Source organism: Bos taurus, chromosome 2, assembly GCF_002263795.3.
Source record: "Bos taurus isolate L1 Dominette 01449 registration number 42190680 breed Hereford chromosome 2, ARS-UCD2.0, whole genome shotgun sequence".
Taxonomy (NCBI): domain Eukaryota; kingdom Metazoa; phylum Chordata; class Mammalia; order Artiodactyla; family Bovidae; genus Bos; species Bos taurus.
Window position 1 is genome coordinate 37,138,011 of NC_037329.1, and position 27,780 is coordinate 37,165,790.

A 27,780-nucleotide genomic window follows, 5' to 3' on the forward strand; every position below is an offset into this window, starting at 1 on the left:
ACGTTTGTTTTTCTTCGGCAGCGAGACAAATTGAGATAGAGGGAAACTCTTAGCTCATTGAATGGTCTCATGTCCTCTCCGAATCCTTCTCGAGGAAACTTCCTTAAGGCGTACTGGTACCTCTGGGCTGCTTCTTTCATCTTCCCTTTCTAGGAATAAAAAACCAGAGAAATTTATCTTTTTCAGAGGCTGCAAGATGAATAAGGACCCTGATGAGGACGGGCTGTGGCCAGAACCAGTCCACAAACCGGCAGGGCCACGTGGCCTCACTGCCCACATAGATGTCTGTGACCAGAACCCGGTTATAGGGAGGGATCCGTAAATCGCCAAACCCATAGCTATCAGTCTTAAAACACTGGACTATCATCCCCATTACATATTTTCAACAAACATTTCATGAATGATCTCTCATGTAAGGACACTTTCATGCAAAGCGTTAACAGAAATCAGATGGAAAAATGATGGCGTTCTCAAGGCAAGTAGAGTCTTGTGGATAAACCTAGAGCTTGCTGGAGAATAATAATTTTTCTTTTAAGAAAAACTAAAACACGGGCTTTAAAACCCCACGCAGCACCGCACATCATTTTCAAGGCTAAAGAAATCCATTTGCTCTGTCGGGTCTGTCTCGCAGCAGGTATGAAGTCTGTTGAAATGGCTTAGTATTTCTAACATAATTGCCAACCAAAATTCATATTAAAACCACTTCAAAGCCACAACAATACACACTCTGAACTCAATTTCAAACTGATTCCAAGCCAGGAACCCTGCTGGGTCATGCTATACGCCTATTTATTTGTTATTATTTAAAAAAAAAGAAAGAAAGAAAGAAAAGGAAAACACAGCAAGTGCAGCTGCTTCATGGCAAAAAGGATTAAAACGGTCATGATGTATTGATAGTTTTTTGTTTTCATAATCTTTTAATTCTTTCTAATCAGAGACCTGGAAAGAATGATGATCTATGGAAATGGCCTATTTCTCTAAACTCAGGGTTTGCAAACTACAGTTTCTGGGCCAAACCTGGCCTGCTATTTCTGCAAACACGGTTTGGAACCTGGCCTGGCTCCTCTGTGTGTCATTGTGGCTGAGTCTGTGCCACAAGAGCACAGTTTGGGGTGGGGGTGGGGTGCGGGGTGTGTGGTGTGTGTGACAAGAACCACAGAGCAAAGCCTACCATAGTTCCTCCCCTCCTCTCTCCAGGCAAAGTGTACTGACCCCCGATCTAAACTGGACGTCTTAGTGTGAAATTTGTTCAAGTCAAAATCACTACTCTTTAAATTGTCTTTGCATTTCAAAGGGAAAATGAGAAAAAAATTAATTTGCCTCCTGAGTATTATATATTATTGACTATTTTAAGTAAAAATCTCTCCAGAAACAGTTTCAAATTCGAGAGGCTTATAGATACTAAAATGAAGATAATAAAGGCTTGGGAGATTGCATGATTCTTTTCTTATGAAAATGTCTCCTGAGTGTTCCTTTCCCACGTCTCATGATTCCAGGCGCCAAAGAATTTCCTGTAGGACGTGCCCGTTAAACTAGAAGCTACTCTGCCTCCATAGCAAAGCTACAGGCTGTAAATCATAGTTACAGCCACAAGGATTTGTTCAGAAATAATGGTTCCCAGACACAAAGAGGAGTGCGTTCCACCTGGAAGATTCTGCTGTTAAGATATCAAAGCCCGGGCTTGAGGCCAGGATGGCACCTCCCGGAACGTCTGCTCGCTGAGCTCCGTGCATCCTGTGCAGCAGCACAGCTATATCCATTACACCCCCGACTAAGGCTGCTTGCAGGCTGTCATGGCGTCCCAGAAAGGGCGATACCACTTACTTTGTACATCACGTTTCCTTCCTCCATCAATTTCTGTAAAAGTATAATCAAAATATCAGGTTTGGAAGTAGCCATCGCCCAGGCAGCATTTCCTGCAAAATAAACATGTGTTCAGAGGCACTCGGGCGGGCTTGGAGGCAAGGAGTTCCATACTTTAATACACCACAGCTAAGCCTGCACACAGCAGAGCACCCAGCCTCAGAGCACCCTGCAGCACGTCCTGCAGACCCTGGATAACAATACAACGAAGAGAAGAGAGTGCTTAGCAGGGAGCTGCACCCCGCACACACTGTCATTGCGATGGAAAAAAGCACTGGGACACGAAGGCATCAGTGGGATCATGAGCCACCCTCCCTCCTGTGGAGATCTGCTTCCAAATCATCTCCTTAGCTCCCTGCAGTGCTGTCAGGACCACAGACAGGTGAAGCAGGCCAGTGTTCACAGAATCTCTCACACTCGCCTCAGAGTCACAACCAAGTCCGCGCTGAGACGCGAGCTCTGGCCCTGCTGCCCCCAGCCTCCCTGCCTCCGCCTGTGTCCCCATCTCTCCCCCTGTGGCCAGCACAGCCACAAGCTCTGCTAAGCCTCTTGCCAACACGCACAGGGAGCAGCACTTAAGGGCAGACTCAGGAGTCAGACTCAGGTTCACAGTGGCCTGCCGCTCACCATGACCTCAGGGAGCTATTCACTACCTCAGCTGGGTTCCTCCTCTGTGACGTGATGCTATATGCTCATTCCCCTCTCATATGGCAGGTGACAATGAAATAAAGTAAAACATGAAACTGCTCACAATAGTTCCTGATACCGTGAGCTGCTTAATGATATTTCACCTTCATCGCAGTCCCCTCCCCAGAACTGCTGGCAGCCAAAGGTCTGACATGAAACCAGAAAAAAACCAGTGTGGTCTGGGTGCCCTTCCCCACACTCTGAACTGTGTGCCAAGGTCCTACCTCTCAGAGCTCTCACCCTCGATATCCTTAAGTCACCCATCTTGTCTCCGTAAATCCTGAGAACTTTCTCTCCCAGAACGTGTGCTGGGGTTGCCACTGCCCTTCCTAGCAGACCAGACGCCGCCTCCCAAACAGTGGTACTCATACTCACCTGCTCATGACAACCACCCACCAGCTCTTGTCCATCCACCCTTAGCCCCTCCCATGGAGCCCCCCAGAACTGCTTCCATTGTGGCTCCCACACACCCCCGACACCCCCCAGTGCTGGGCTATCCCTCAACACTGGCCTCTGCTTTCTCCTCTTTTAAACACTCTGAATGACTGTGATTAACTGAGTCTTAGAGAGGGACCGACGGAGAAGGCAATGGCACCCCACTCCAGTACTCTTGCCTGGAAAATCCCATGGATGGAGGAGCCTAGTGGGCTGCAGTCCATGGGGTCGCTAGGAGTCGGACACGACTGAGAGACTTCACTTTCATGCATTGGAGAAGGAAATGGCAACCCACTCCAGTGTTCTTGCCTGGAGAATTCCAGGGACGGGAAGCCTGGTTGGCTGCTGTCTATGGGGTCACACAGAGTAGGACACGACTGAGTGACATCACTTTCACTTTTCACTTTCATGCATTGGAGAAGGAAATGGCAACCCACTCCAGTGTTCTTGCCTGGAGAATCCCAGGGATGGGGGAGCCTGGTGGGCTGCCGTCTATGGGGTCGCACAGAGTCAGACACGACTGAAGTGACTTAGCAGCAGCAGCAGCAGCAGCAGAGACGGACCAAAAAAAAAAAAAAAAAAAACCTCCATACACCTGACCTCTTACTCCTTAACCTGGGAGCAGGTGAATGTAGTCCCTCACGAGCTCTAAAATCTGAAGCTACCCTTCCCCTTGTTGCTGCACTGAGGTGTTTGTTCACTGACCTAATTTGGCTCCTTTTCTCAGCAGCGTAACCACTACAGATGTGTTCCGACAACCAATGGCTCTGTCCAAGGGCCGCATACCGCTGTGGTCCACGTGCTCAATCACAGCCCCCTTGTCCACCAGATACAGCACCTGCAGAGAGAGCGCACAGGCCCTGAGGGCGCAGGCAGAGGAGCCCTCGCCTACCCGAGGCCGCAGCTGGTGTAGAAAGAAGCTGGCGATCTTACTCTGATCTCAGATGCCTCTGGCCTAATGGGATCCTAGAATGGAAATAAAGTTGACACAGAACAAAGCAGAAAAATTGCAATCCACAGCTCAAACCTGCTCTGCTAAAGTGACTGTGATGTTGGCAATGAGGAAGGCAGACAGATGCTCCGGAAGCAGGTGGGGAGTGTGTCCGTCACCCAGACCACAGACAGGTACACGCACGCCTTCACCTGTCTTCGCATCCTACTTCCCAGGCCACAGAGATAAGATACAGTCACTTTTTCATCTCCAATTACTTATTAGGAGGCAGGCTTCTGCCATAGCTCCAACTAGCTACCAGGTCATGGCAACAGGCACTCCAGAAATACTCAGATCCACACAGCCTGGATACAGAACCTGAAAAGGTTGGAATCTGCCAGACCCAATAATAATTCACTTTTAAGGCATAGGAAAGAGATTTGAATACAGAGACTGTAAAGATGGAAAGCTTAAGAGCATGCTACCAAGACTGACTTGATGTGATAAAACAGCTATCACTTGGGCTAAACAGAGAACAAGTGGGAAAACCACACTGTGGTTTGACAGAAACAGAAATTGCCAGGAAAACTGAGCCACTCACTGGGAAAGTCTGTAGACTGCTTAGAGTTTCATGTGGATCTGATACATCTTATCAGTATACCAGCTGTTCACAAAATAACACACTAGAGGGATTAATATCCAGGATATGTAAAGAACTCCTACAACCCAACAACAAAAGCCTCAAATAACCCAATTTAAAAACAGGCAAAGCTGTGATAAGCCATAATGGAAAGAATATTAAAAGGTATATATATATGTATAACTGGGTCGTTCTGCACAGAAGTTAGCACACTGTAAATCAACTATACTTCAATAAAAGTGAAAAAATAGGCAAAGTATCTGAACAGACATTTTTCCAAAGATGACATACAGATGGCCAATAAACATGTGAGAAAATGTTCATCACTAGGGAACAGCAAATCAAAGACACAAAACAAGTTATTAACTATTAGGATGTCTACTGTTAAATGGACAGGGAGGCCTGGGGTGCTGCAATTCATGGGGTTGCAAAGAGTCGGACACGACTGAGCAACTGAACTGAACTGTTAAAAAGGACAGAATGAAACAGAAAGCAAGTGTTAGAGAGGATATGGAGAAATAGTTACCCATGCGCATTGCTGATAGGATGTGACCACTATGCACACAGTATGAAGGTTCCTCAAAAAATTAAGACAGTATTACCGCTTGACTCAGCACTCTTACTTCTGGGTATCTACTCAAGAGAATGATAGATCTCCAAGACTTTGCAGGATCTCGGTGAAATATGTGCATACCCATGTTCGTAACAGCACTATTCCTAATAGCCAAGAGGCGGAAGCAGTGCACATGCCCACCGAGTGGATGAATGGATTAACAACATGAGGCAAATACATAAGCGGAATATTACTCAGCCTTGAGGACATCCTGACATGTGCTATGACATGGACAAACCCAGAAGACACAATGCTGAGTGAAATCAGTCAGTCACAAGAAGACAAATATTGTATGATTCCACTTGTATGAAGGACCAAACGCTGTCCTTCAGAGAAAGAGAAGTACTGATAGAAAGACGGCTGCCGGAGGCTGGGGGTGAGGGGTGGTAACAAGGGCTTACTGTTCAGTGGGCGCTGTTTCAGTCTTACCCGACAGAAAAGGAGCCTGGGCTCTGGCTGCACAGCATCGTGACGTGTGTGTAGCAGTACTGAAGTCTTCACGTAGGAATGGTTTCGATGGTAAATTTTATGTTATGTGTTTATACCCAATTTTTTTTTTTTTTAATGACAGAATACTAAGCTCCTTCACTCTTCCCTAATGTTGATAAACTAGAGGATCTGGTAAGGTAACAAAAACGGAGAAAGACAAGTGTGGAGATGTGAGGTTTAGTTAAATAGCTGTTTTGGGGAAATTGACACTTATGTACAATTTATAATGTCCAGGAAATTGAGACCACTTAATTCCAATATCATTGCCTTTTAAAACCATCAGGCACAGATGTGCAGGATCGCTTCCGCCCCAAGGTCCACAGCTCCCAGCAACACAGTACCTGTCTGTCTAATTCTCATGTTAGACACACGTAACTATTCATAAATGACCATTCTCAAGGAGCTGAACATTCCTCCAACACCTGCTTGGTACATGGGATGTAGAGACTGACAAAGATGTGGGTTTTTCCCTGAAAGACATTTTGTGGTTTTTCATTTATTAAGGTTTTATCCCTTCATTCCTCAGTTAGGGACTCAGGCATTTGACAAAGATAAAGACAGTGCCCAAAGCATTTTATATTATTTCAAGACAAAGCTGCATTGATTTAAAAGCAAACCAACTAATTATTTGAGCAGTAATTTCTCACATATATAAGTGATTTTTCAATGAACTACACAGGAATTCTATTTCTATGAAAATTGTAAGAAAATAAAGCTACATATGCGGGTGCGTACACATACTCACGGATGCGTGTTGCATCCACGTATGTGAGTGCAGTCTGTCATCATGGAATTTTAAGCTTTTACGAATCTATCAAAATCTTGACTCCAGTTCTGAAACAGACCGCATGCCACAGAACTAGCAGAAAACGAAAGCCACCCCACGGCACACGCAAACAGCCCGGCCACGCTGGGGCGGCGTCACACACACTTGGGGATGGCTCGGATCCCAGATCAGTAGGCGGCCCGGCCCGCCTGGCGCGGGTGGGGAGCACAGCCACCGCGGTACCTACGGTCTCCGCGTCGCCGTAGAAGGCGGCCAGGTCCAGGGGGCTGCGGCCGTTCTTGTCCGTCTGGTCGATCTCGGCTCCCTCCTCCACTAGGAACTGGACAACAGCCCTGTGACCTTTCAGACATGCCCAGCTTAATGCCGACAGACCCTCCTTGTCCAGAGAAGAAAGGGTGGCACCTGAAAGAGAAGCCCATTCAATAAATGTGACTTCGGAAAGGCCAGACCTGAGCAAACCCTTCCGCATCCATAGGGGCCTGGCTTGCAGAATGTGGCCACCAGGCTGGTGAAATCTGTAGCTGATGGGTGAAATGATCGTCCCTGCTGTGGCTGAGCAATGGGTACATGGGATGCACCCCTAAACCCTCTACTTGTGTGCAAGGCAGAAAACATCCATAAATAATAGACTTAATAAAGAGATTTAAAAAAAAAAAACTGAATCAGAAAGTACTAAATGGGTCTGCCAAAGCTCTTTTCTTTGTCCACCCAAGAGAAGCCCTCACAGGGGGACAGTGCCGCTACCTTTTGAAAGGAGAAATTCCACGGTGCTCAGGTGCCCTTCGCAAGCAGCCACCATGAGGGGCGTCCGGCCCTGCTTGTCACTTAGGTTCACATCACAGCCGTGGTCCAAGAGCAACCTAACAATCTGAAAGAAACACTAGGGATCACACACCTGCCGCTGCATCTGAAATCACATGCTCTCTGCTCGGGCTGGTTGTTCCACCTCTAAGAGGAGTGAAAGGACTCTTCAAAAACCCCTCTATGTTATGTGATCCAGGGGGCTTGTAAAATCTTTATATTTTATTTCTTTGAACAGACTCTTCTTTCAAATATATACTCTTTTTAACATGCCCAATTCATTACTCTATCTATAACACAGGCACACGCAAGGCAGCAGTTTGCAGGAGAGCGGGATCCTGAGCACAGTCAGGCTCAGCCACTATGAGCCACTATGGAGCAGCTGAGCAGAACTAAGGGAGTGAGCCAGGGCCCCACAGGGCACTGATGCCACGTTGCTGGTGGGGAAACACCTACCCTCTCCCCTCAGCCGTCTGCTTCCAGGGACAGCTGGACCTTCACACCAGGGGGATTTTACCAAAGCTTCCTGGACAAGAGTCTCTGCCTCAAAGTTATGCCTTTAAACAGTACATGGTGAAAGGGGGAGCGAAAACACCAGACAAGCATCTCCTGCAATGCCCTCCCAGCGGGAGCTGCTCTGCCTAGGGGGCAGTGGCATCTCCTGCAATGCCCTCCCAGTGGGAGAGGCAGTGGTCCTAGGGGGCAGTGGTGCAGCTTCTCTCCCTCCAGGACCACATTTGTTCTAATGCCACCACAAGAAGGGGGCATGTTCCCACTGCTTTCTCATTCTGGACCCACCAACAAATGCTTCCAAACTTCCTCACCACTTAGGGGACACTAAGACCAGGAGAGAGGATCAGCTAGGACATCGCAGGGAGCTGTGAGAGTAACAGGGAACGGACGGGGCAAACCAAGCTTTTAGAACCGGAAAGGAGAAAAGCCAGAACCTTGGTGCGGAGCCCTCAAGGCTCCTACTGACAGAGCTGGCAGGAATCAGAAGGGTCACGACTCTATGATGTAAACTGGGGTCTAGAAAATTCTTCCTATAAAGGATGTGGTGAGAGCTGTTTGTTTTTATGCAGCTGTGTGTAACCTGGTGCCAGGCATGCGGTAGATACATGGTCAGTGTTTACAAAATGAAGGAATGCAAGACTAAACCGCTGCTCTCAGGGATCCCTTAATTACGAGCAGCAGCACATCACTCCCAGTAAAAGAAAGCAGCCTGAGTCACAGTGCAGGACCAGAGGGAGACACTTCATTTCCCAAAGAGCACAGCAGGACCACTCCTCTCCCAAGTGCGCTGGACAAATGGGTCATCCTGGTGTGACAACAACTCTGTTACAGCAAATCTCCTGATGACATGATGGGCTTCACCAGCTCCACTCCCTTCCTCAGTTAAAAGGAAGTGGCTATGGGTCTCTGACCTGGTTACCAGCCCACACGGCTGACTATGCCAGCCGGTCAGATGTCCGCCCTGATGCTGCAGGACTCCCCATACAAGCAGAAGCCAAGAATGTGAGAAAGACGGGGTCCAGCAGCAGCGATGGGCACTTTTCCCAACCACTGTTTCTGAAGCCTCCGAGGTCCCCTGGGTACCTGCCAATGCCCCTGGCGTGCCGCGCAGAACAATGGAGGGACCCCTCTCCTGTTAGTCCGAGACACGGCAGCTCCACGCTCCAACAGCAGCTCACAGACCTCCAGCTTGCCTCGTCCAGCAGCGGCCGTGAGGGCTACAGGGAGGAGGAGACTGTTAGCATGATGGCCACAGGGTGGTAGCCAAAGGAGGCCACAGATCCTCTGACACCCCTCCCACTGAGAGGAAGGGGACCACGCACTCTGCCCCCACTGAATCTGGGTGGGCTCTGTGACACCTCAGACCAACAGAATACAGCAGAAATGATGCTGCACCAGTGTGTGGGCCCAGGCCCTGAGGGCAGCTTTCAATTCCTTGGAACACACCTTGGAACCAGATGCCATGCTGTGAGGAAGCCCAAGCACTCTTGAGATGAGGCCCCTGGGAGAAGCTGTATGTGGCTGACGTCCCAGTACAAAGCCAGCAACCCCGGCCACCACATGCGTGTGCCATACTGGAAATGGAGCCCCAGACTCCACCAAGCCACTCTATCACGGCAGCGCCATCTATGAGAACCTTCTCTACAAGCCCCACCCAAATGCAGATTCAGGAGCCACAAAGCGTGTGTTTTATTGTCATTTTTTTTCACAGTATGAGACAACAACAGTATGGGGCAACACAAACACAGAGATCAGTATTACTGTCCAGCCTCTCTTCTTCCCTTAAAGTCATACATTTCAGTCCAAAAGAACTAATAAATACTGAGACAGTGAGAGTGTATCATATCATCCCTGCCTGCATGGAGCTTAGAATCTCTGTAACAAGTCCAGATCCTGGACTAAGGATGTTGAGAAAGCAAAAAAAAAAAAAGGACGAGCAGACTGTGGAGGGATTTGTGTGCCCAGGCGAACAGCCCAGTTTGGCTCTGAGGCAGGCAGCTGCTGCTGGCAGGGGACTCTCTGCAGGGAGGCAGCCAAGGACAAAGCAGGAACTATGTGAAGGGCAAGAATACAGGGCAGGAACCCTCAGGACCACCTCATGGCAGCTGCTGCTCCTCTCCACTCCCAGGTCATGACACCTAATGGCGGGGGGAGGGGGTGGATTATGAGTAGAAAAGGGGTTCAGTTAGAAGAGGAGACTTCAGCTATGGCATGTGAACCACTGTCTAGAGGGAAGGACAGTGGGAGGTTGTGGTTGTCCCCCTGGCCAGGACGACGCTCTTCGGCAGAGGACAGGAAGGCGTGAGGGTGGGAAAGAGACACGGCAGGAAAGCTGTCTCCAATGCAGAGAAGGAAGGAGAAGCTCGAGCCTGACACTGCAGCTCTAGTCCTGGGGCAATTCTTCTTTAAATACAGCCTCACCCCTACAAACTCCTGGCATTCCTACAAATCAGTCAGATGCCTCAGTATAAAAACTGGGAAAACACAGAAATAGGCCGTTCACAAAAGGTGAAGACCAAAGGCCAGTAACTCATGAAAAGCGCCCAACCTCACTAGTAGTCCAAGCAACCGCAAAAACGAGACCCAGTGCTGGCTGAAGACGTTCACATCCCTCCACCCAGCAACCCAGGTGCAGACATGCACCCGGAGGTGCCCCTGGAACACAGGATGTTTAGCCTGGAGGTGCCCCGGAGCGGAGGTGCCTATGGAGCACAGAGAGATGTGCACTCGTCACAGCCCTGAGCTGCAGCAGCCCAGCTGGCGTGGACCATCAACAGATCACGGTGGTAACACTATACAGCAACCACAATAAACGCTACACAGCGCAGTGCAGTGCAATGGGTCAGTCTCCCAGATTTAACACTGATTCCGAGGAATAAAACAAAACAGGGTAACAGTTTGGAACTGAGCGCTCCTGGGCAGTTGCAGGACAGGCCCCAGCTGCCCCCTTTCCAAGAGGGCGGGGCCCAGCTCCCCTGTGAAGCCAGGGGTCCCCCAGCACCCAGACAGCTGAAGTGGGGAACTGGGGGCTCAGCAGTGCAGGGTCCGTGCGTCCTCTCCAGACACCTCTCAGGACAGACAGTATTCCTACTCCAACTGTCTTAGCCTGGCCATGGCTTAACTCCCAGGAACACATACAGCAAAGGACATAAATGTGACATAGGGGCCCCATCTCCCTTAGAGGGACAAAGAAATCCTGTCTGCTTTACCAGTTTTCTGAAGATGGGGAAAACCAGAACAAACCACGGATGGATGAAGTGGAAGCTACCAAGGGTCTTGACCCCAGGTGCCATTCCAACCTGTGTTATACCAACGGGCTCATCACCACCCGTCACACGTCTAAGTTTATAAATAAATTATATATAAATACTGTAAACAGACTAGTATTTATACTGGTTTAGGTATATATATTAGAGAAGGCAATGGCAACCCACTCCAGTACTCTTGCCTGGAAAATCCCATGGACAGAGGAGCCTGGTAGGCGGCAGTCCATGGGGTCGCCAAGAGCTGGACTCTACTGAGCGACTTCACTTTCCCTTTTCACTTTCATGCACTGGAGAAGGAAATGGCAACCCACTCCAGTGTTCTTGCCTGGAGAATACCAGGGACGGGGGAGCCCGGTGGGCTGCCGTCTCTGGGGTGGCACAGAGTCGGACACGACTGAAGCGACTTAGTAGCAGCAGCAGCAGGTATAATATATATATACTGGTTTAGGTTCAGACGGATCTGAACACCCGGGGCTGGCTGGTGACACGGAGGATGTGAGTTACTACCTGGGCCTGCGACTCCTCGGAGACCTCCCTGCAGTTAGGGAGCCCCTCCTCTGCAGGGAGCTGACTATGGCACAAAGCAGGCACCCGCGCTGCACGTGGCCAGATGTGGGCAGGACGGCATGGAAGGAACAAACTCAAGGCTCTTCCATCTGATGCGCAGCTGATCCACCGTGACATTCCAGTCTCTCTTATTTGGTAAACAAGTTCTATCTGCATTATAAACGGGGCCTTTACACCAAGATTTCTTTTGCAGCTGCCACTGATATTTTTTTTTTTTGGCAACAACAGCACATCAAAAATGACAGCCCAGCACTAAAAATAGGACCCTGTGTTTGAGGAAGGCGCCAGAAGAGCCAGGAGTTAGAGCAGCTGAAGTCGGAGAAGACTGCCGCTGGAGACCGGGCTGGATTCCCTTGTCTTCCCTTCCAGCTGGACTGGCTGCACTTCCGGTGATCAGCCTGCCTTTGAGATGGGAAAATGCCTCTCAGCACAGGCTGGAGTCCCACAAAGTTGGCCTAACAGGGATCACAAATTCTTAACCAGGCTCTCACTTTCAAATGACACCCCAAACAGCGGGACCTGTGTTTCCCCTTTTCAACTCAGTTTCAATCTTTGGTGTCATCAGGACCCCTGAGGCTGGTGGAGGGGGCGGGCATCTCAAGTTCCACCAGCCACAAGGATGTGAGGATACCATATTCGGAAACAAGGGAGACTGAAGGCAGTGAACCACATGCTTAAACAAACAAAACCACAGCAGAGTTCTGCCCAGGAATCCCAGCTATTCTGCTGGAAGAACTCTGTCCTGCAGGCTGACCACCAGCCTCTGACAAGGGTCACTGCACTCGGCCTGGCCAGAGAAGAAGGGGGAGGGAGCAGGACAGGAGAGAAAGCACCTGATGGTGTGGCAAGGCCTTGGCTTCTGGCCAAGGGAATTTGACGAGGAAGGAGGAAAAGGACTTGGTATGAAAAGGCGGCGGGCTCTAAATATCAGTGTGAGCTCACGGCACTTCTCAAGACCCACACTGAACATCATTTCTCCTACTAGCAAAATCCTCAACAAGATGGCATTTTTGTAGCTAAATTCCCATGAAGGCATAGATCATTTTCTGACTAAAATTTTTCCGCAGGAATATAGTCTTCTGTCTTCAGAGCATGGGGAGATTTGTCGTGGCAGATGTTCATTTTAAGAAAACCCAATTCACACTCAGCAATACGAAACCTTCACTGAAAAACATCAGGGAGAGATGATTCTTGCATAAATGGATCGTTTGCAGGAATCTTATACGAACTAAAGTTCTCTGGGCAAAGACGAGATTTACAAAAACTCAACTGTCAACTCGCCTGGAACATAGTCATTCCATAAACAGGGCTGTTTATGACATTTTACGCCAGGTCTGTCTCTCTCTCTCACACACACAGGGATGTGTGGCTTAACAGGCCTAGGGGTTTCAACGACGACTGTCGCCCCGACACGCTTCTGTCCTTAGAAGGGTGACAGGTCGGAGCACACACAGGCAGTTCCCTGCTTCTGGACACTGACCTTCTCTTACCTCATACACTGATGACCCAGGCCGCCCTGCCAGGCCCGAGCTGAGCACAGGAGCCAGCTGCAGCCACAGAAGCACTTCCTGCCGGCTGAGACGGCCCCAAGAGGGACGGAGGGGGGCCAGGGGGCTCAGCTTGGCTTCTGTGCTTGTGCTTACCGGTGCACTTTATTTCCTAACATACTGGTTTTTCCCATCTCTCAGAAAAATGGATGGAAAATGAACTGCGGTAAGCAGCAGGGTTGCGACCAAGATGGAGACCATTAGCCGTGACAAAGGCAGTGAAGCTGGAGCCTCGGCTGGGAGAATGAAGGTGAAAGGCATCATGGAACGCTGGGAATCTCTCAGCTCTCTTATCTAGACTACGACGCTCAGAAAAATAACTTGGGATTTCACAGTTTTTTAAACCTCTTTGGGAGTGGCAGCCCCTCCCCCTGCACTTTTTAATAACTGGCCTCTGGAGAAGTTGCTACCGCAGAGGTTACTCAGCCTGTGTTTCGCTTTGCTGTCCCTGTGGGTCCGGGCAGGGCTGCCACTTGGACAGGCTGGTCCCAAAGGCCCCTGACTGAACACAAGTAGCGCTCTGACCCCCCCCCCCCCGGAAAGCCAGGGGACACCCGCTCCTCCACCTTCTACAGACTGCATTTATAAAAAACCCAAGCTCATAGCCTTGTTCTGTGAGGCATTTCCTTCCTGGCTGAGGGAGGGGGAAGCTTCCATGAAAAGAATAAACTTCCCAACAGCTATAAATTCTTCATCTCCACAAAGACTTGAACCCTCAACAATGCAAAGGATAAAACGATACACAATGAAGACTGCTCTGACCGGAAAATGCCATTGCTCTGGGAGACCGACTCCCAGGAGCGCCCGGCACCCCTGGCCTTGGCGGACGCCCATGCTGGAGGGTGACCTTACGAACGGGAAGCCAGTCCTGCCCACACACTCCCTGAAGCACACGAGTGGCTGTTTGGAACACCTTCCTCATTGTTCTGACCCTTCCTTATGGTCAGCATGTGGCACAAGTCTCCCAGGAGGGCCTGAAGCTGCAGGCCTCAGTGGGGTCAAGGAGAGGGAACCTCTGTTACAAGGCAACAGGCAGCAACCCAGCGGCACGTGAAAATGTTGCCTCCCCCGCTGCATCAGCCCATTTCCCAGTGAACTATTTATAAAGCAAGACAGGAGCCAGATGGGAGGAACCCAGACACTCCTGATGTGCGACCAGTTCTAGAGTGAAAACACGCCGTCCGTCTCTGTACACAGATTAAACACGAACCTCAAGTTGCCAAGGAATTGTTTGAAAGAAATAAAATATGCAACTGCTACGGGACTTCACGTGTGACCAAACTTCTTTGTCCCTTATAGTCTCTTGCGACGATGCGCTTTGTGATTCTAAGGAACCTAGGTTTTTAGAACTTTTAAAAAAGGATAAGAAAACAGTGCAATGTGAGATTACCAGACAAGATGGCAGAGTTAGAAGGACCTTGAGCTCATCTCCTCTCAGGAGGAAAATAAGAAGATTCTGACATTTTAATAATATACTCTGATATTTGTGAAGTGCTTCCTACAGGACACTTGATGGTCCTTCAAATCCACAAATTTATTTAATACACAGCTAACTTCTATGAGACAAGTACCACTCATCCTGGTTTTACTGATGTGGAAAATATGGCCCAGAGAAGTTAAAACAACTCACCTAAGGCCACACAGCTAGTGGAAGGCACGAAAGCATGTGATGCCAGCGAGTCCAGCTGGAGTCTGAGTTCTTAACTCTCACACTTTGGCCCCTAAAGAATCTCTTTTAAAAAATATTCAATCAATCAGACTAAGAATGTTGTTCCAGAACAAGGGTACCAGAAAATACTTTTCTTCTCCTGAAAAATTGTTAAGCTTCCTCCCACAGACAGTAAGAATAATCCTTAATGAGTGTGCTCCCTTCTCACTCTGGTCAAAAGGCATCCTAAGGCCAAAACAGTAGTTCAACCTGGCAAGCACACAGGACATTACGGCAGAAATATCCACGCTGTTCCTCGTGTCCTGTTTCTGACCTTTTTTTCCTTTTCTTATATATTTTATTTCAAAGAAGCCTCTTCAAGTCCTTTGAGGGATAATGTGTGCTATAAATAACACAAATTCAGTTTAAAAACAATTTCCTAAAATATGGGATGACATAAATCACGTTCCATACAGACTTTGTGCCAAAAATCTATCAGAAGACTGCAGCTCTGACCAGCTGTCACTTCTAAAGCGTGCTGAGAATGCTCACATTTTGGGTAGATCCTCTTACACACCGCATTATTTAAAGCATGTACATTGTGCTGTTCCCTCCTCTCCTCGAAGGGATACATGTGAGCCGAGGAGAGCAGAGTTAAATGCAGGACCCCACATGAGGGATCAATGCAAAAGGGGGGCCTTCTGACAAAACCATACTACACAAGTGTGTGCGTGCTCAGTTGCATCTGACTCTTTAAGACCCCACAGTCTGTAGCCCACTAGGCTCCTCTGTCCATGGGGTTTCCCAGGCATAAATACGGGAGTGGGTGGCCATTTCCTTCTCCTCTTCCAGACCCAGGGATCAAGACTGTGTCTCTTGCATCTCCCGCACTGGCAGGCAGATTCTTTACTACTAGTGCCCAGCCTCAAAAACAGAAAGAATCCAAATATATTTCAACAATAATTTTAAACAATCAAGGTGACTTTTCAACAGGAGAGCAGGTGAACCTCCTGAGCTAGGAGGGAATGTCCAAAACAACAAGCAGCCATGTTTGTGAGTAAAGATGCTCTAAGCTACCAAAATGCATATGAGTGCATGTCTTTATGTTGGAAGCCCAGGCTGTGTTTTTTAATCAAAAGGAAGGCACTCACTACAACAAAGCCTCTGTGCACAGCAAAAGCAGCACAAGGGAGGTGGGGCACGGGTCTTGGTAAGCGGTCAAGCCACCAGTCCATATGCAGCCAAGATGCCCCTGTGGGCCTCCACGGGCGCCCTCCTTGCCCCTCACCTGCCCTGCAGGACCAGGACACACAGTCAGTGGATTCCTGCTGTCCTCTCAGCAGAGGACAGGTCCCCATGTCAGGGGCAAGCCCCGGGTGTCTTCTAGGGCAGAAAGGGGAAGTCTGTGGACGCACCCCGTCCCTCTCCTTCTCACCCCAATCCCCTCTATTGTTAGAGTGACCCCATGCCCATCTTCAGCTCCTTCCAGAGCCTGAGCTACCCCCTCCTCCAGTGCCTACATTAGTCCACTCTGTCCCTCCCCTCTCATAGTCCTGGGTTACCCACCCCCCCCATTTCCCTCCCTTTAGGGTCCTGAGTTATCCCCTCCCATCCTTTCCAGGGTTCTGGGTTACCCACCTTCCCCTCCCTTCCTAGGGCCTGGGTTGCCCCCTCCATCCAGAATGTTAGATCACCTCCCTTCTAGGTTATCCCCTCCCTCACACTCTCTAAGGTCCTGGGTTACCCCCTCTTTCATGCTTTTATGCTTAGGACAGCCAAAACTTCTACCTTGTTCAGAATGGACAGAAATCTGGATTTCCACCCATCTTACTGCTCTTTTCTAAAGCAAACCCTAGCAGAGGAAGGAATGCCTGAACAAGGACTTCCCAGCAGTACTGATGAGACCTCCCCGGGACCTCCAAAAACTATACAACAGAAGTCACTTGCTTGTCTCTACAAAGCAAATTCCTTCAGGTAAATCCTCCACATGTCCCAACAAGCAAGAGACCAGTTCTTTTCTTTCTAGTCTCTCACCTGAATCCTGCCTTGAGAGGCCCCTAACCGGTGTGAAGGCCAAACTCAACCCAGATGTCTCAAATTTCCTTTAAATTCTTAACAAATAAGAGCCCCACTCTGTCTAAAAAAAACCTAAGGTAAAATCTGAAAGAACAGAGGGTTCTTTTAAATCAACCACCAGGCATCCTATTGCCTGATGTGCACGTACAGAGTTCTGGGGTGGCTTTGGGTGTGATCAGCTCAGCCGTCCACGGTCCCTGCAGTGAGAGCTGAAGGACACCTCACCCCCCGCCCCCCCAGAAGGACAGGCAGAGTCCCAGAGTGGAAACTGAAGCAGCTGAATGGAGACAAGAGAAAAGAGAGAAACTTTTAAAACAGCAAAGATGAAATACAACTCATATTCTGGCTTCCTGGTCCCACAAGGAAACAGGTGTGAGGACCCTCCCCGCAAACTGGTCTGGAAACGTCCCACACCCAGCTGAGGGGCTGCGCTGAGACTCAAGTCCCATCTAGAATTCCACGCAGAATTAGAGAAGAGTGACCCATGACTTGCATACATGCTGGACTAAACTGCCTCCACAAATGATGATAATGAAGGTTATGCAGCTAAAAATCCCATTTGATTTGCTGGGGAGAAAATTCAACCCTTCTTGGAAATTGAGGAAAATACGGTGCTCTTAACAGCTTTAGCAATAAAAACAATATTTACAACGATTAAGTTTCTTTGGAAAGTATTTACCATCTAAAAAAGCACGAACAACATGAAAGAATACTTGACATGAAACATTCAGTGAGACATCTAACGACCTCTGACGGGCATCTCAGTTCAGAACTTAGGGAAGGGCAGTCCTTGGGAGCGGGTGGCTAACGGGCGGGATGGCGTCCTACCCATGTGTGAAGCCAGGGCTCCAAGCCTGCTGCTACCAACTAGGAGCAGTGAGAAGGATTTCCAAGGGACCACAGGGCACGGCACATGGGGGCTGGCAGTCGGGCTGGCGGTGTGGGGAGGGAGATTTATGCACACAAAGATGGGGCTGGCACTGGCCATCTTGGCCTGTCGGTCATGTCCATGTCGTGGGTAGTTGCTAATAGCTCGGTGTTTCAAAAGATGCAGTACAGCACCCAGCCACATAGATGACTGGGTCGAGGGCTTCTAAGCCAGCCCGGAGTCCAGCAGCACGTGACCTGCGCTATGACAGACAAGAAGACACAGAGGACACGGTCCCAGTGAGCAATGGGCTCCTGACCTCTTCCCTCCAACAACACAGCTTCTCCCAAATTATTCTGCAAGGTGAGTGTTACCTACCCTAAAAGTTACTTTGTTTTCTTTAAACCCACCTGTCCGCTCAGTCAACAGCTATGTACCCAGCACCAGACAAGACCAGTGGCTAGTGGCTACCAGGCTGGACGTACAGATAGCAAGGCAAGCATTTCCATCATCACAGAAAGTTCTACAGGACAACATGAGACCAGACACAGTGATTATAGAAAGAAGAGCACAGGAGACTTGGAGAGTTCTGCCCTCCTGAAACCCATAATGTAGGCACAATAAGCTTTCATCAGATAAGCAACATCAACAATCAAATTTATAAGCAGTAAGTACTAAGCAGGGAACTGTAACGTGACCCCAAGGAGTCAGGGCTGGGAACGCTTTGCTTACAAAACAGGCGTATTCGCTGAAATAAAAGCGTTTCTATTCCCCTAAAGAGCAAGAGGTTCTGACTAGAGACAGACAGCAGGCTCACAGACTTGAGAGAGGCCTGGAGTTTGGGAGCACAGTTGCTCTGACAATTCACAGCAGCATGAGGTCACCAGTTAAGCATTTCTGATCATTTCATCAGGCTGATTCCCATCGAACACTGATAAGGGAACAGTAACTCACTTAGGACAAGACTTCGTGGGAGCCAGCACTTGTTTGTCATGACTGTGGAATGCCTGAAGCAGACAACTTGAGCATCTGATGGGTTCTTGTCATGGTTCAGGCTGCCCAGCAACTACAGGATCAAGGCTGTTTGAACAAGGCTGTTTGTGTGAACGGGCAGGTGGCCTCGGCAGCCACACAGGCAGAGCTGCTGGGTGGAGACGTACCCCAAGCCCACTCCAGGAGCTCCAAGCTTTCTCCTCACTCTTCTTCCACTGGAGTGAGTGTCACACTCTTTATTTGCGTGAGAACAAGGGAAAGTGCTGAAGAGCTACAGGACTGATTTTGAAGGGCTGGATCTAAAAACCAAACAGACCAAACAGACATAAAAAGCAAAGGGCTCCAGAGGCTGGTGGAAAGGGAAACTTACACAAATCAGGCTCTCTGCTCTCCAAAACCAGGAGAGATACAGGTAGCTGAGCTCCAAGGGTGGCATAGCGCTGCATGGACACCATCAAAGCTGGGCAGGCCCAGCAGGAACCCCCTCAGCTGGTATTTTAAATCCAAGTTGTTCATAGCTAATCTACACTGCATAGACTTGAATGAACTCTTGGGATCCTACCCTCAAGCTGCGGCCGGAGACAGAGAAGTTCCATTCTAGAGTGATTTAGGCACAAAGCACCATTGACTACACCCAGGAATGAGGATCAAACCAGGAAGGAGAGCAACTGCTTTCATTCTGCGAGTCTTTAGCAATTAGAAGCAGCGCACAGAGCATGCAACCCACCCAGGCTGGGGGACCACCAGGTCACTGCTTGCTGAGAACAAGGACCGCGAGCTGCCCCATCGACTCAGGCTGTCATCACTGGGGCCGTCTCTTCCAGGAGGCATTTGGGGTCAGGTAATGTGGACCCTGTGTGGCTGAATCCCAAACACAGACCTCACAATCTGGGCAAGGCAGTACACATCTATGCAAAGCCCCATATATGCAGATGTTCCCTCACCTAAAACTTCCTTTGCAAGATTTCCAAGTGCTCCTCTGACAACCACTGACAACCTGATTTCCTCCGGAAATCAGGACGGTCTGTAGTGGCAGACATGGGTGGACATTTCTGAAAGAACACAGGAGAAAAATATCACACAGAAAAATGCAGAGCAGGCAAGACTGGTTTTACTGACATGCAGCCACAGAGTACAGCAGGGGCCTCTATGCCTGAGAAATAGTGCTTAGCTTTCTCTTGGTTTAAATTTTTCCCAAAGCCTCTCACACTCTCGGCTGAGGAAATTCACGTTTACTGCCTGCAGAGGAAAGCTATGACCTGCTTCTCAGGCTGCAGAGTGGTCTGAAGGTTATACACAAGGCTTTGCAAGGCAGAAGCTGAACCATTAGTCATCCTTTCACTGAGGCTGATGGGAGCCTGTAGTTTCTCTTCCATGCTTCTTTAGCCTACGACCTGGCAGATTCTCAAGAGGGAAGGAAGGAAGGTGCTTACTGAAACTCAGGACTGGTCATCTCGAGAAAAAACAGACCACACAAACAGAGCTCTCAAATGAAAGCCTTCTCTGGATTTTTTTGCCCAGAAAGAAAACACCCTTCTAATATTAAAGATCAGAGATTCTTATTGAGCTAAGTGAGGGGTGTTACAGGTACTGGCACTGACCCCCATCGTCATCACGGCTCCTCTCATTAGTGTCCCTGTGAGGCCGGCACTTAGACAGCTGCTTACGGTGATTCTCTATTTGTCCCGAGGCCACAGGGCCCCTGAAATCACCTGGGTGGACGTTTAGGAAAGGAGTGTCCTATCCTTCCCAGGTGGCGCAGTGGTAAAGAATCTGCCTGCCAGTGCAGGAGACGCAAGAGACGCGGGTTTGATCCCTGGATCAGGAAGATCTCCTGGAGAAGGGCATGGCAACCCACTCCAGTATTCTTGCCTGGAGAATCCCTTGGACAGAGGAGCCTGGCAGCCAACAGTCCATGGGGTCACAAGGAGTCAGACATAATTACTGGACTGAGCCTGAGCACATACCTGTGTGTGTGTCAAGTCACACACCCTCATGAAGCAATTTCTAGGCCCAACTGCCCCAGGGGTTCTGACCATAGGGAACACCTGGCCAAGACTGTCACATCTCATTCAGTCTTTACCAGACCCTAGAAAGTAGGATTATTTACCTCATTTGACAAAGAGGCAAAGACCCTGCCTCCAGGCCCCAGAGGACAGGGACCTGGCCCTCTGAAGAAGCGCAAAGAAAGCCATGTGCTGGCCTGTGGGCTACCTTGAGGCCCACAGCACAACAGGAAGTGGTGGACACTTTCACCAAATATGGAGTAGCCCATACTGTTGAAATGACTGGGGAAAAGACTCCATAAGGAATTAAAGCCAATATTTACATCTACACACATGGACCCCAAGCACAATCTAAACCCGTCTGTGAGTCCTGCACTCTCCCTGAACCTAGCGGACACGCCACCACTCTCGCCCTTTACCACCACCCCCCTGCCGCCAGCCCACCACCCACATCACCACAACTAGCACTATAAGCCCCATGCATGCGCCTGGCAGCATCTACAGGGGAGTTGGGTTGGGGGGTTGACAGCGGAGAAAGGGCAGTGGGGAGGGAGTTGGGGGGCGAGCACCTGTGCTACCCATCAAGAAACTCTCTGAGGCTTTTCTTAAGTATGAGTTAGCTGAGGGACTCTACACACCACCATTTGGTTTGTTAGGAAATAATTGAGAAGCAGTTGGAAATAAATCTGTGCAGGAGACATTGAAGTCATACACAGGACACAGCCTGGAAATGCATGTTAAACACCATTGGTTACATTTGGTAAACAGCAACTGATAAAGTCTCACACTTCTAAAACCAATTCAGTCAAATGGAAAATTTCAAAGCAGCCTTATTTATATTATTATTAACCTGACAAGTAGCCAACTCAGATCTTCCTGAAGATTTACTACAGTTCAATACACACACCCCACACCAAAGGAAATGGACTCTGTAGCTGGTATTCAGTCTGTTGCGCAGGCTCCATGAGGACTGAGTCCTACTCTGGAGAAGGCAGGCCAGAGCCTTCCTCGCTGAGCACCTTGGATTCAGCTGAATACTGGGCTGCAAGTTCTGCGCTGCTCACGGTGCAGTCACAGGACGACCAGGTTGCTCAGGACATGAGAACACTCAGCGAGGTGGAAAGCACCACCTTGTCTGGGTATTTCTAGCTGACATTCATCAGAGGCACAGGAACTGCTGGTCTAATTCAAAATGATTCAAATTGCACTTGCTTCTAGAAAAGTTTTACTCATCATTTGCGAAGTTTCAAAAGCTCTTAACTTCAAACGCTTTGTGATAACAATAGGCCCAGATGCATCCCATGTCATTCTTAAGACAACTAGGCCAAAATGGCGGCGAGGACATCAAGCAGCTACTTGGCCCCAACTACAAGCAGGGGAACCGTAATTACCTGTTTCTCCCCACAGCGTGTCGGTGCCATTGACGTCTATTTCATGTTCCTTTTCCAGTTCCAGCAAGCACTGGAGCACCTGTCACAAGTGGCAAGGTGATTTAATGAGTTTTCAAAGCCATATGCGCTTATTATATCCTGTGTATCAAAGGAGAGAACGTGTTGTTTTTTAACCATGATTATCTCATGCTGCACAAGGAGAGAGAATATAATGAAAATGGTTTTCCAGCATAATTCGTATGCTATTCACACTTTCACTTTGAGAAGAAGAAGAAAAAAAAAAAAGTGAATTTCGGCAACACTGTTCAGGATTACTAGGTACTCAGAATTCTAATGAATTCCAACATGACCCAAATATGCCAGCCTCATCAACAAAGGACAGGGGAGATCATACAGAGTGCAGCTTCTGCATAAATCGCCAGAAGATGGTGAATCCCTTTCTTCACAAGGAAGGAAAATAAGGTGATGTATATACCTTTCAATAAAATAATGCTGCTTCAAATGCTTTTTCCACTCACATTATTCTTTCCCCTCTGTCAAACAGCAGGGTGGGTCACAGGGGTGGGGGCAGGGAGCCAGAAGTATCTGAGCCCTTAACCAGCGTCAGATCCACCCTGCTCTCCAGCATCCACCCTGCTCACCGGCAGCCATCTTCCAGCTCCCCAATCCACTCACAATAAGGGCCCCACATCCTAGTCAGAAAACCCGTGAATGTTACCTTACATGGGAAGAGGGGATTTGTAGATGTGACTGCGAATCTTGAAATGGGATGATTATCCTGAATTATCACAGCATATATTGTATACATACTTGATACGATCACAGCTGTTTATAAGAGGGACAGGAGGAACCAGGGCCAAGGGAAGGATGAGGTGAGATGACAGGAAGCACACTCTGAAGACAGAGGCAGGGCCTTAAGCCAAGGAGTGAGGTGGCTTCTAGAAGCTAGAGGAAAAAAAGAGAAAACACTCTTCTCTGAAGCCTCCAAAAGAAACACCGGCTTCCTGACCCAACTAAATTTCAGCCTTCTGACCTCCAGAACAGGCTGCTTCAAGCCACTGAAGCCTGCGGTCACTTACTACGACAGCATGCGGAAACTAACACGCCCCTCAAGGCCTGTGGTGAATGAGCCCTGTCCTCTGCCATGAAGCAGTGGCTGGCTATGCAGCTGCTTTCCCACGGCTCCTCACAGCCAGTTTCACAACAGCCTGAGACCAAGGTCACATCCAATGTGGCTTCGCTGTCCTTCCTAAGATGATTTTTCACCTTCTGGACCCATGCAGATTTAGGGAACAGTTTAAAAAGGAAAAGCATCCACATTCAAATATGTCGATTTAACATGTTCCCTCTGTGTCTATGTAAACGGGTCTTTAAAAATATTTCTTTGTATTTTTAATCTAAAAAAAAATAAACCCACTATCTGGTAATGTTTAATACATTTTTATGAAATGTGCGCTTTGTTCATTTTTTATGAAAAAGAGTATTTTCTCCAAAACTAAAACATAGTTAACTTGACTAGCATTGTTATACAGTTCTATAAATTTCTTTTATGTCTGTCCTAAGAGAAGATAGCTTCTTTTTCTTATACGCTTCTGTATTCAACTTGCTGCAATATATTGTCTTGGTTGAAATAGTGTACATGTGCATTTTTGACATTCTAAATGCCAACAATAAGCCAGCTAGCTTCGTGTATGTGTGTATCTGCTCCAGTGTCTTAAATGGTAAAAGTCAGCCAGCCAGCTTTGTACCCAAATTTACTTTGGTACATTTACATTTTACATTTGGTACATTTACATTTGGCACATTTACTTTGGTACAAAGTCATTGTGGGGAAGAATCTTAGAAACATTGGCAACTCTAATTGCCTGAAGACACTACAGAGTGAGAAATACACAGAAGAAAAAGGGTAAAATATTATTAACTTCACAGACACACGGGTCAGAAGATGACTACAAAATCTGCAAATCGAGGAATACTGACACCGGCCAGAAATAAGTGCTGGATGTAACTACTGCCTGAAGTTCTCCTTCAGTGCAGGAACCGTAGATGACAAGCATGCTTACATGCTACCAGAGCCTGTTCTATTTTAAACACCTCTTTTTAAAAATCCTTGGAATACTCAAGAACAAGTTTAGAATTAGGATTCTATGTGATTATTGTTCAAAGACCACAAGGACAAGAGGATGAATCAAAGCGGGAAAAGGAGAGGAGAGCAGGACTAGAAGGTAAAAACAGAACAAGGAGGGAAGACAAGCAGCAGCAAGGTGGGGCAGAGAGTGCGTGCCCTGGAGGGGCTCCTTCCACTCGCAGGAAGGCTGTGGTAACCACAGAACACCTTTACACGTGGTGAGACCAACGGCTCTGTTTGGAAACCCTCATTTCCTTCATTCCTTCAGTGCATCACAAGCAGGTGACTTGGAAGAAGGTGAGTGGGAAGGGCCCAGACCCCCGGCTCCCGTTTTCCCAGGGAATGCCCTGGGAAAGGCCCCACTCACCGAGCCGTGGCCCATGCTGGCAGCCGCCGTCAGTGCCTGCTGCAAAGCTTGGCTCTTCCTCAGCGCGCCGGGCTGGGGCGGGCCCAACGACCACTCGCAGGTCAGGAGGTAGCGGAGAACGTCGCCGTGGCCCCTCAGTGCGCTGTGGACCAGCGCGCACTGGCCTTTCTTATCCAAGTGGTCCACCTGGGTGGGGAGCGGGGGCAGGAGCAGGGGAAGGTCGCAGCTGAGCATCACTTTGTCACAGTGACCCACATGTGCTGTGAACAAACCCTACCCCACTGCAGATGTACAGGGTTCGTGTCCCAGTGTGTCTCTCTGGAGAGTCTCTGTCTGAATTATTGCAACTGATGCACTGTTCCAGGCCTGGAGTTCCCTCTGTAGATCTAGTGATCACAAGGCATCCTCTTCATGCCGTTCATGGAAGAAGGGAAGTGCTCCTGTTAAACCTTCCTAGTGGATTCATTCCTGCTCACACTGCCCCTCCATTTCCACCTCCAGACCGTGGGCTGGCTTTATTCGGAGGCTAGCTGCGAGCTCTGTAGGAGGGGATGGAATCATACAGGTGGCTTATGTAGGCAGAGCCTCTGGGTCGAGGTGCAGAGCATCTTCAGAATTTACAAGTGAGGCTGGACCCTAAGTCCTCTCCCAGCCCAAGACTCCCAGGCTTAGACAGGGCATGAAGTCTTATCTGCTGCCTCTTGGACCATTACGGGTATGCAGCCCTTGGTCACTGCCCCTTTGTGGCTGACCAGCCTTCCTGGCTTTGTGGCCACACTTGGCATGCTGGCACGACCTGGGTCACCTGCCTTCCCCAGTAAAATGCCGCTTGGAGTCCCTTCCTGCCCTTCCTTGTTCAGAGCTGGGTTTTCCAGATCCCTCCCTTTTGCTGGCTTTCCTGTTTCAGTGACTAAAGAACTGTTCTGCCCCCCAAATCATAGCTTGCCACAGATTAAGGATACTGCACCCAAGTGACCAGGGTTGGGAAGAACAGGTTTTGTCTGCCCTCATACCTGCTCCCCAGAGAACTGGAAGCTCCAGTTCACTTCCTAGGGAGACAAAGGGCATGAAGAGGATGCCTTGTGATCACTAGATCTACAGAGGGAACTCTAGGCCTGGAACAGTGCATCAGTTGCAATAATTCAGACAGAGACTCTCCAGAGAGATACACTGGGACACGAACCCCATACATCTGCAGTGGGATGGGGCCAAAATGCTGTATTTTCAAGAGAAAAAAGCAAAAAGACTCCCATAGTTACTATAAGTCTAACATCTTTTGTTGAACTTCAAAAAGCCTAACTATAAAGAAGAAAAACAAATACCAGCAATTTATTTCTATTGCTGTACAAGTAGAAGTACATTCTCCCTTCCCCAACAAAGTGCTTAAAATAAACAGAGTTTACTGTAAACTTGGCACTGTTCTCATTCAACCTATTAACACTGACAGTCCTTGAGAAACTTGTTAATAATATAGTTACTTCGCATTGTTTTAGGCACATGACTTCCAAGACCCACAGAATTCATTTATTATTATTATTTTAAAAGAAGACATAACATGAAATAAAAAGAAAGGAGAAAAAAAAAATCACATTTAAAACTTCAACTCATCCAGTGCAGAGTTAAATTCTGTGACAAGTTCCAAGGCAACACTTGCAGGCTTTTTACAGGATGGCCTTACTTGGGCCTCTAATGACCAGGAGCCTCCCCTCGGGCAGGATTAAGCAGAATAAGGGGTTTGAACAAAACACACGGCCCCCTCTCCCTCTCGAAGACAATATACTCCTATCACACATACCCACATCAGGGCACATCCCACACTGTAGCTCCACCCTTTCTGTTTATGTTCGTTGCAACTTGACAAAGTAGAGGCAGAAGGGAGCCTGGCCCAGCCAATGAGAATTCTACCAGCCATGGGAGACACTTCCCACCTCTGTGGCCCCCTTCAGCCCTCTTCGGGGAAGGCTGTCGCTTACCCTCGCCCCCTTCTTGGCCAGCAGACACACCAGCTTCATGTGACCTGCAGCGGCCGCGTAGCAGAGGGCAGTCATGCCGTTCTCCGACATGCCATCCAGGCAGGCGCCGAATTCCAGAAGCAGAGTGACCACTTCCTCGTGGCCGAGGTGAGACTGGACGCACAGGATCGGGGCGTTATTTAACACTTCGGTCCTGTAGTTCACGTTGGCCCCTCCTAAAATCAGGAGACGGCTCACCTGTTGGAGAATGTCCCCCAACAAGATTAATTTCTCATGAAGTTGGCGATCATAACAATGTTTGTGGAGAAGGGTGGTATCCTTAGTCCAGTGGTTCTCAAACATGAGTGTGCACTGGTATGACCTCACAGGCACTGAAGATGCACATTCTCGCTGGTGAGAATGCAGAATGGCACAGCTGCCTCGGGAAACAGTGTGGAGGTTTCTCAGGACCTAGCCATCCCAACTCCAGGTACACGTCCAGAGGAAATGAGATCAGAATCTCAGTGAGATACCCGCACTGCTGTGTGATGGAAGCACTATTCACAATCGCTAAGAGTTGCAGGCAAACTAAAAGGTCAACAGATGAGTGGACAGACAAAAGTGGTATGTACATACACTGGCATATCACTCAGCTTTCAAAAGGAAGGAAACCCTGCCCCATGTGAAAACACAGATGAACCCTGAGAACACGGCTCACTCAATCACGTCTGACTCTTTGTGACTCCACAGACCATAGCCCACCGGGCTCCTCTGTCCATGGAATTTTCCAGGAGAGAATACTAGGGTGGGTTGCCATTTCCTGCACCAGGGGATCTGCCAGGCCCAGAGATCACACCTGCATCTCCTGCATTGGCAGGTAGATTTTTTACCACTGAGTCACCAGAGAAGCTATTGAGAACATTGAAAGTGAAAGTGAAATCGCTCAGTCATGTCTGACTCTTTGTGACCCCATGGACTGTAGCCTACCAGGCTTCTCAGTCCTTGGGATTTTCCAGGCAAGGGACTGGAGTGGGTTGCCATTTCCTTCTCCAGGGGACCTTCCCAACCCAGGGATCGAACCCGGGTCTCCCACATTGTAGGCAGACGCTTTACCCTCTGAGCCACCAGGGAAGCCCATAAGCCAACCATAAAGAGACAAATGCTGTATGACTTCACTAAATATAAGGGACATAGAGTAGTCAAACTCACAAA

The 27,780-nt window shown here is 48.7% G+C and overlaps 1 protein-coding gene across 5 annotated transcripts in view; it reads right to left on the reverse strand.

Moving 5' to 3' along the window:
* Positions 1-27,780, reverse strand: part of TANC1 (tetratricopeptide repeat, ankyrin repeat and coiled-coil containing 1) — a 252,319-nt gene that overhangs the window by 4,926 nt on the left and 219,613 nt on the right. For all 5 annotated transcript variants that reach the window (XM_010802057.4, XM_010802056.4, XM_010802058.4 and 2 more), the window contains 9 exons: positions 26,590-26,826; positions 24,617-24,802; positions 22,122-22,200; positions 8,843-8,976; positions 7,190-7,313; positions 6,672-6,847; positions 3,691-3,823; positions 1,825-1,916; positions 3-149 (listed from right to left, as the gene is read on the reverse strand). In XM_010802057.4, coding sequence (XP_010800359.1) covers positions 3-149; positions 1,825-1,916; positions 3,691-3,823; positions 6,672-6,847; positions 7,190-7,313; positions 8,843-8,976; positions 22,122-22,200; positions 24,617-24,802; positions 26,590-26,826 — 1,308 coding nt within the window. The remainder of the gene's footprint in view (positions 1-2; positions 150-1,824; positions 1,917-3,690; positions 3,824-6,671; positions 6,848-7,189; positions 7,314-8,842; positions 8,977-22,121; positions 22,201-24,616; positions 24,803-26,589; positions 26,827-27,780) is intronic.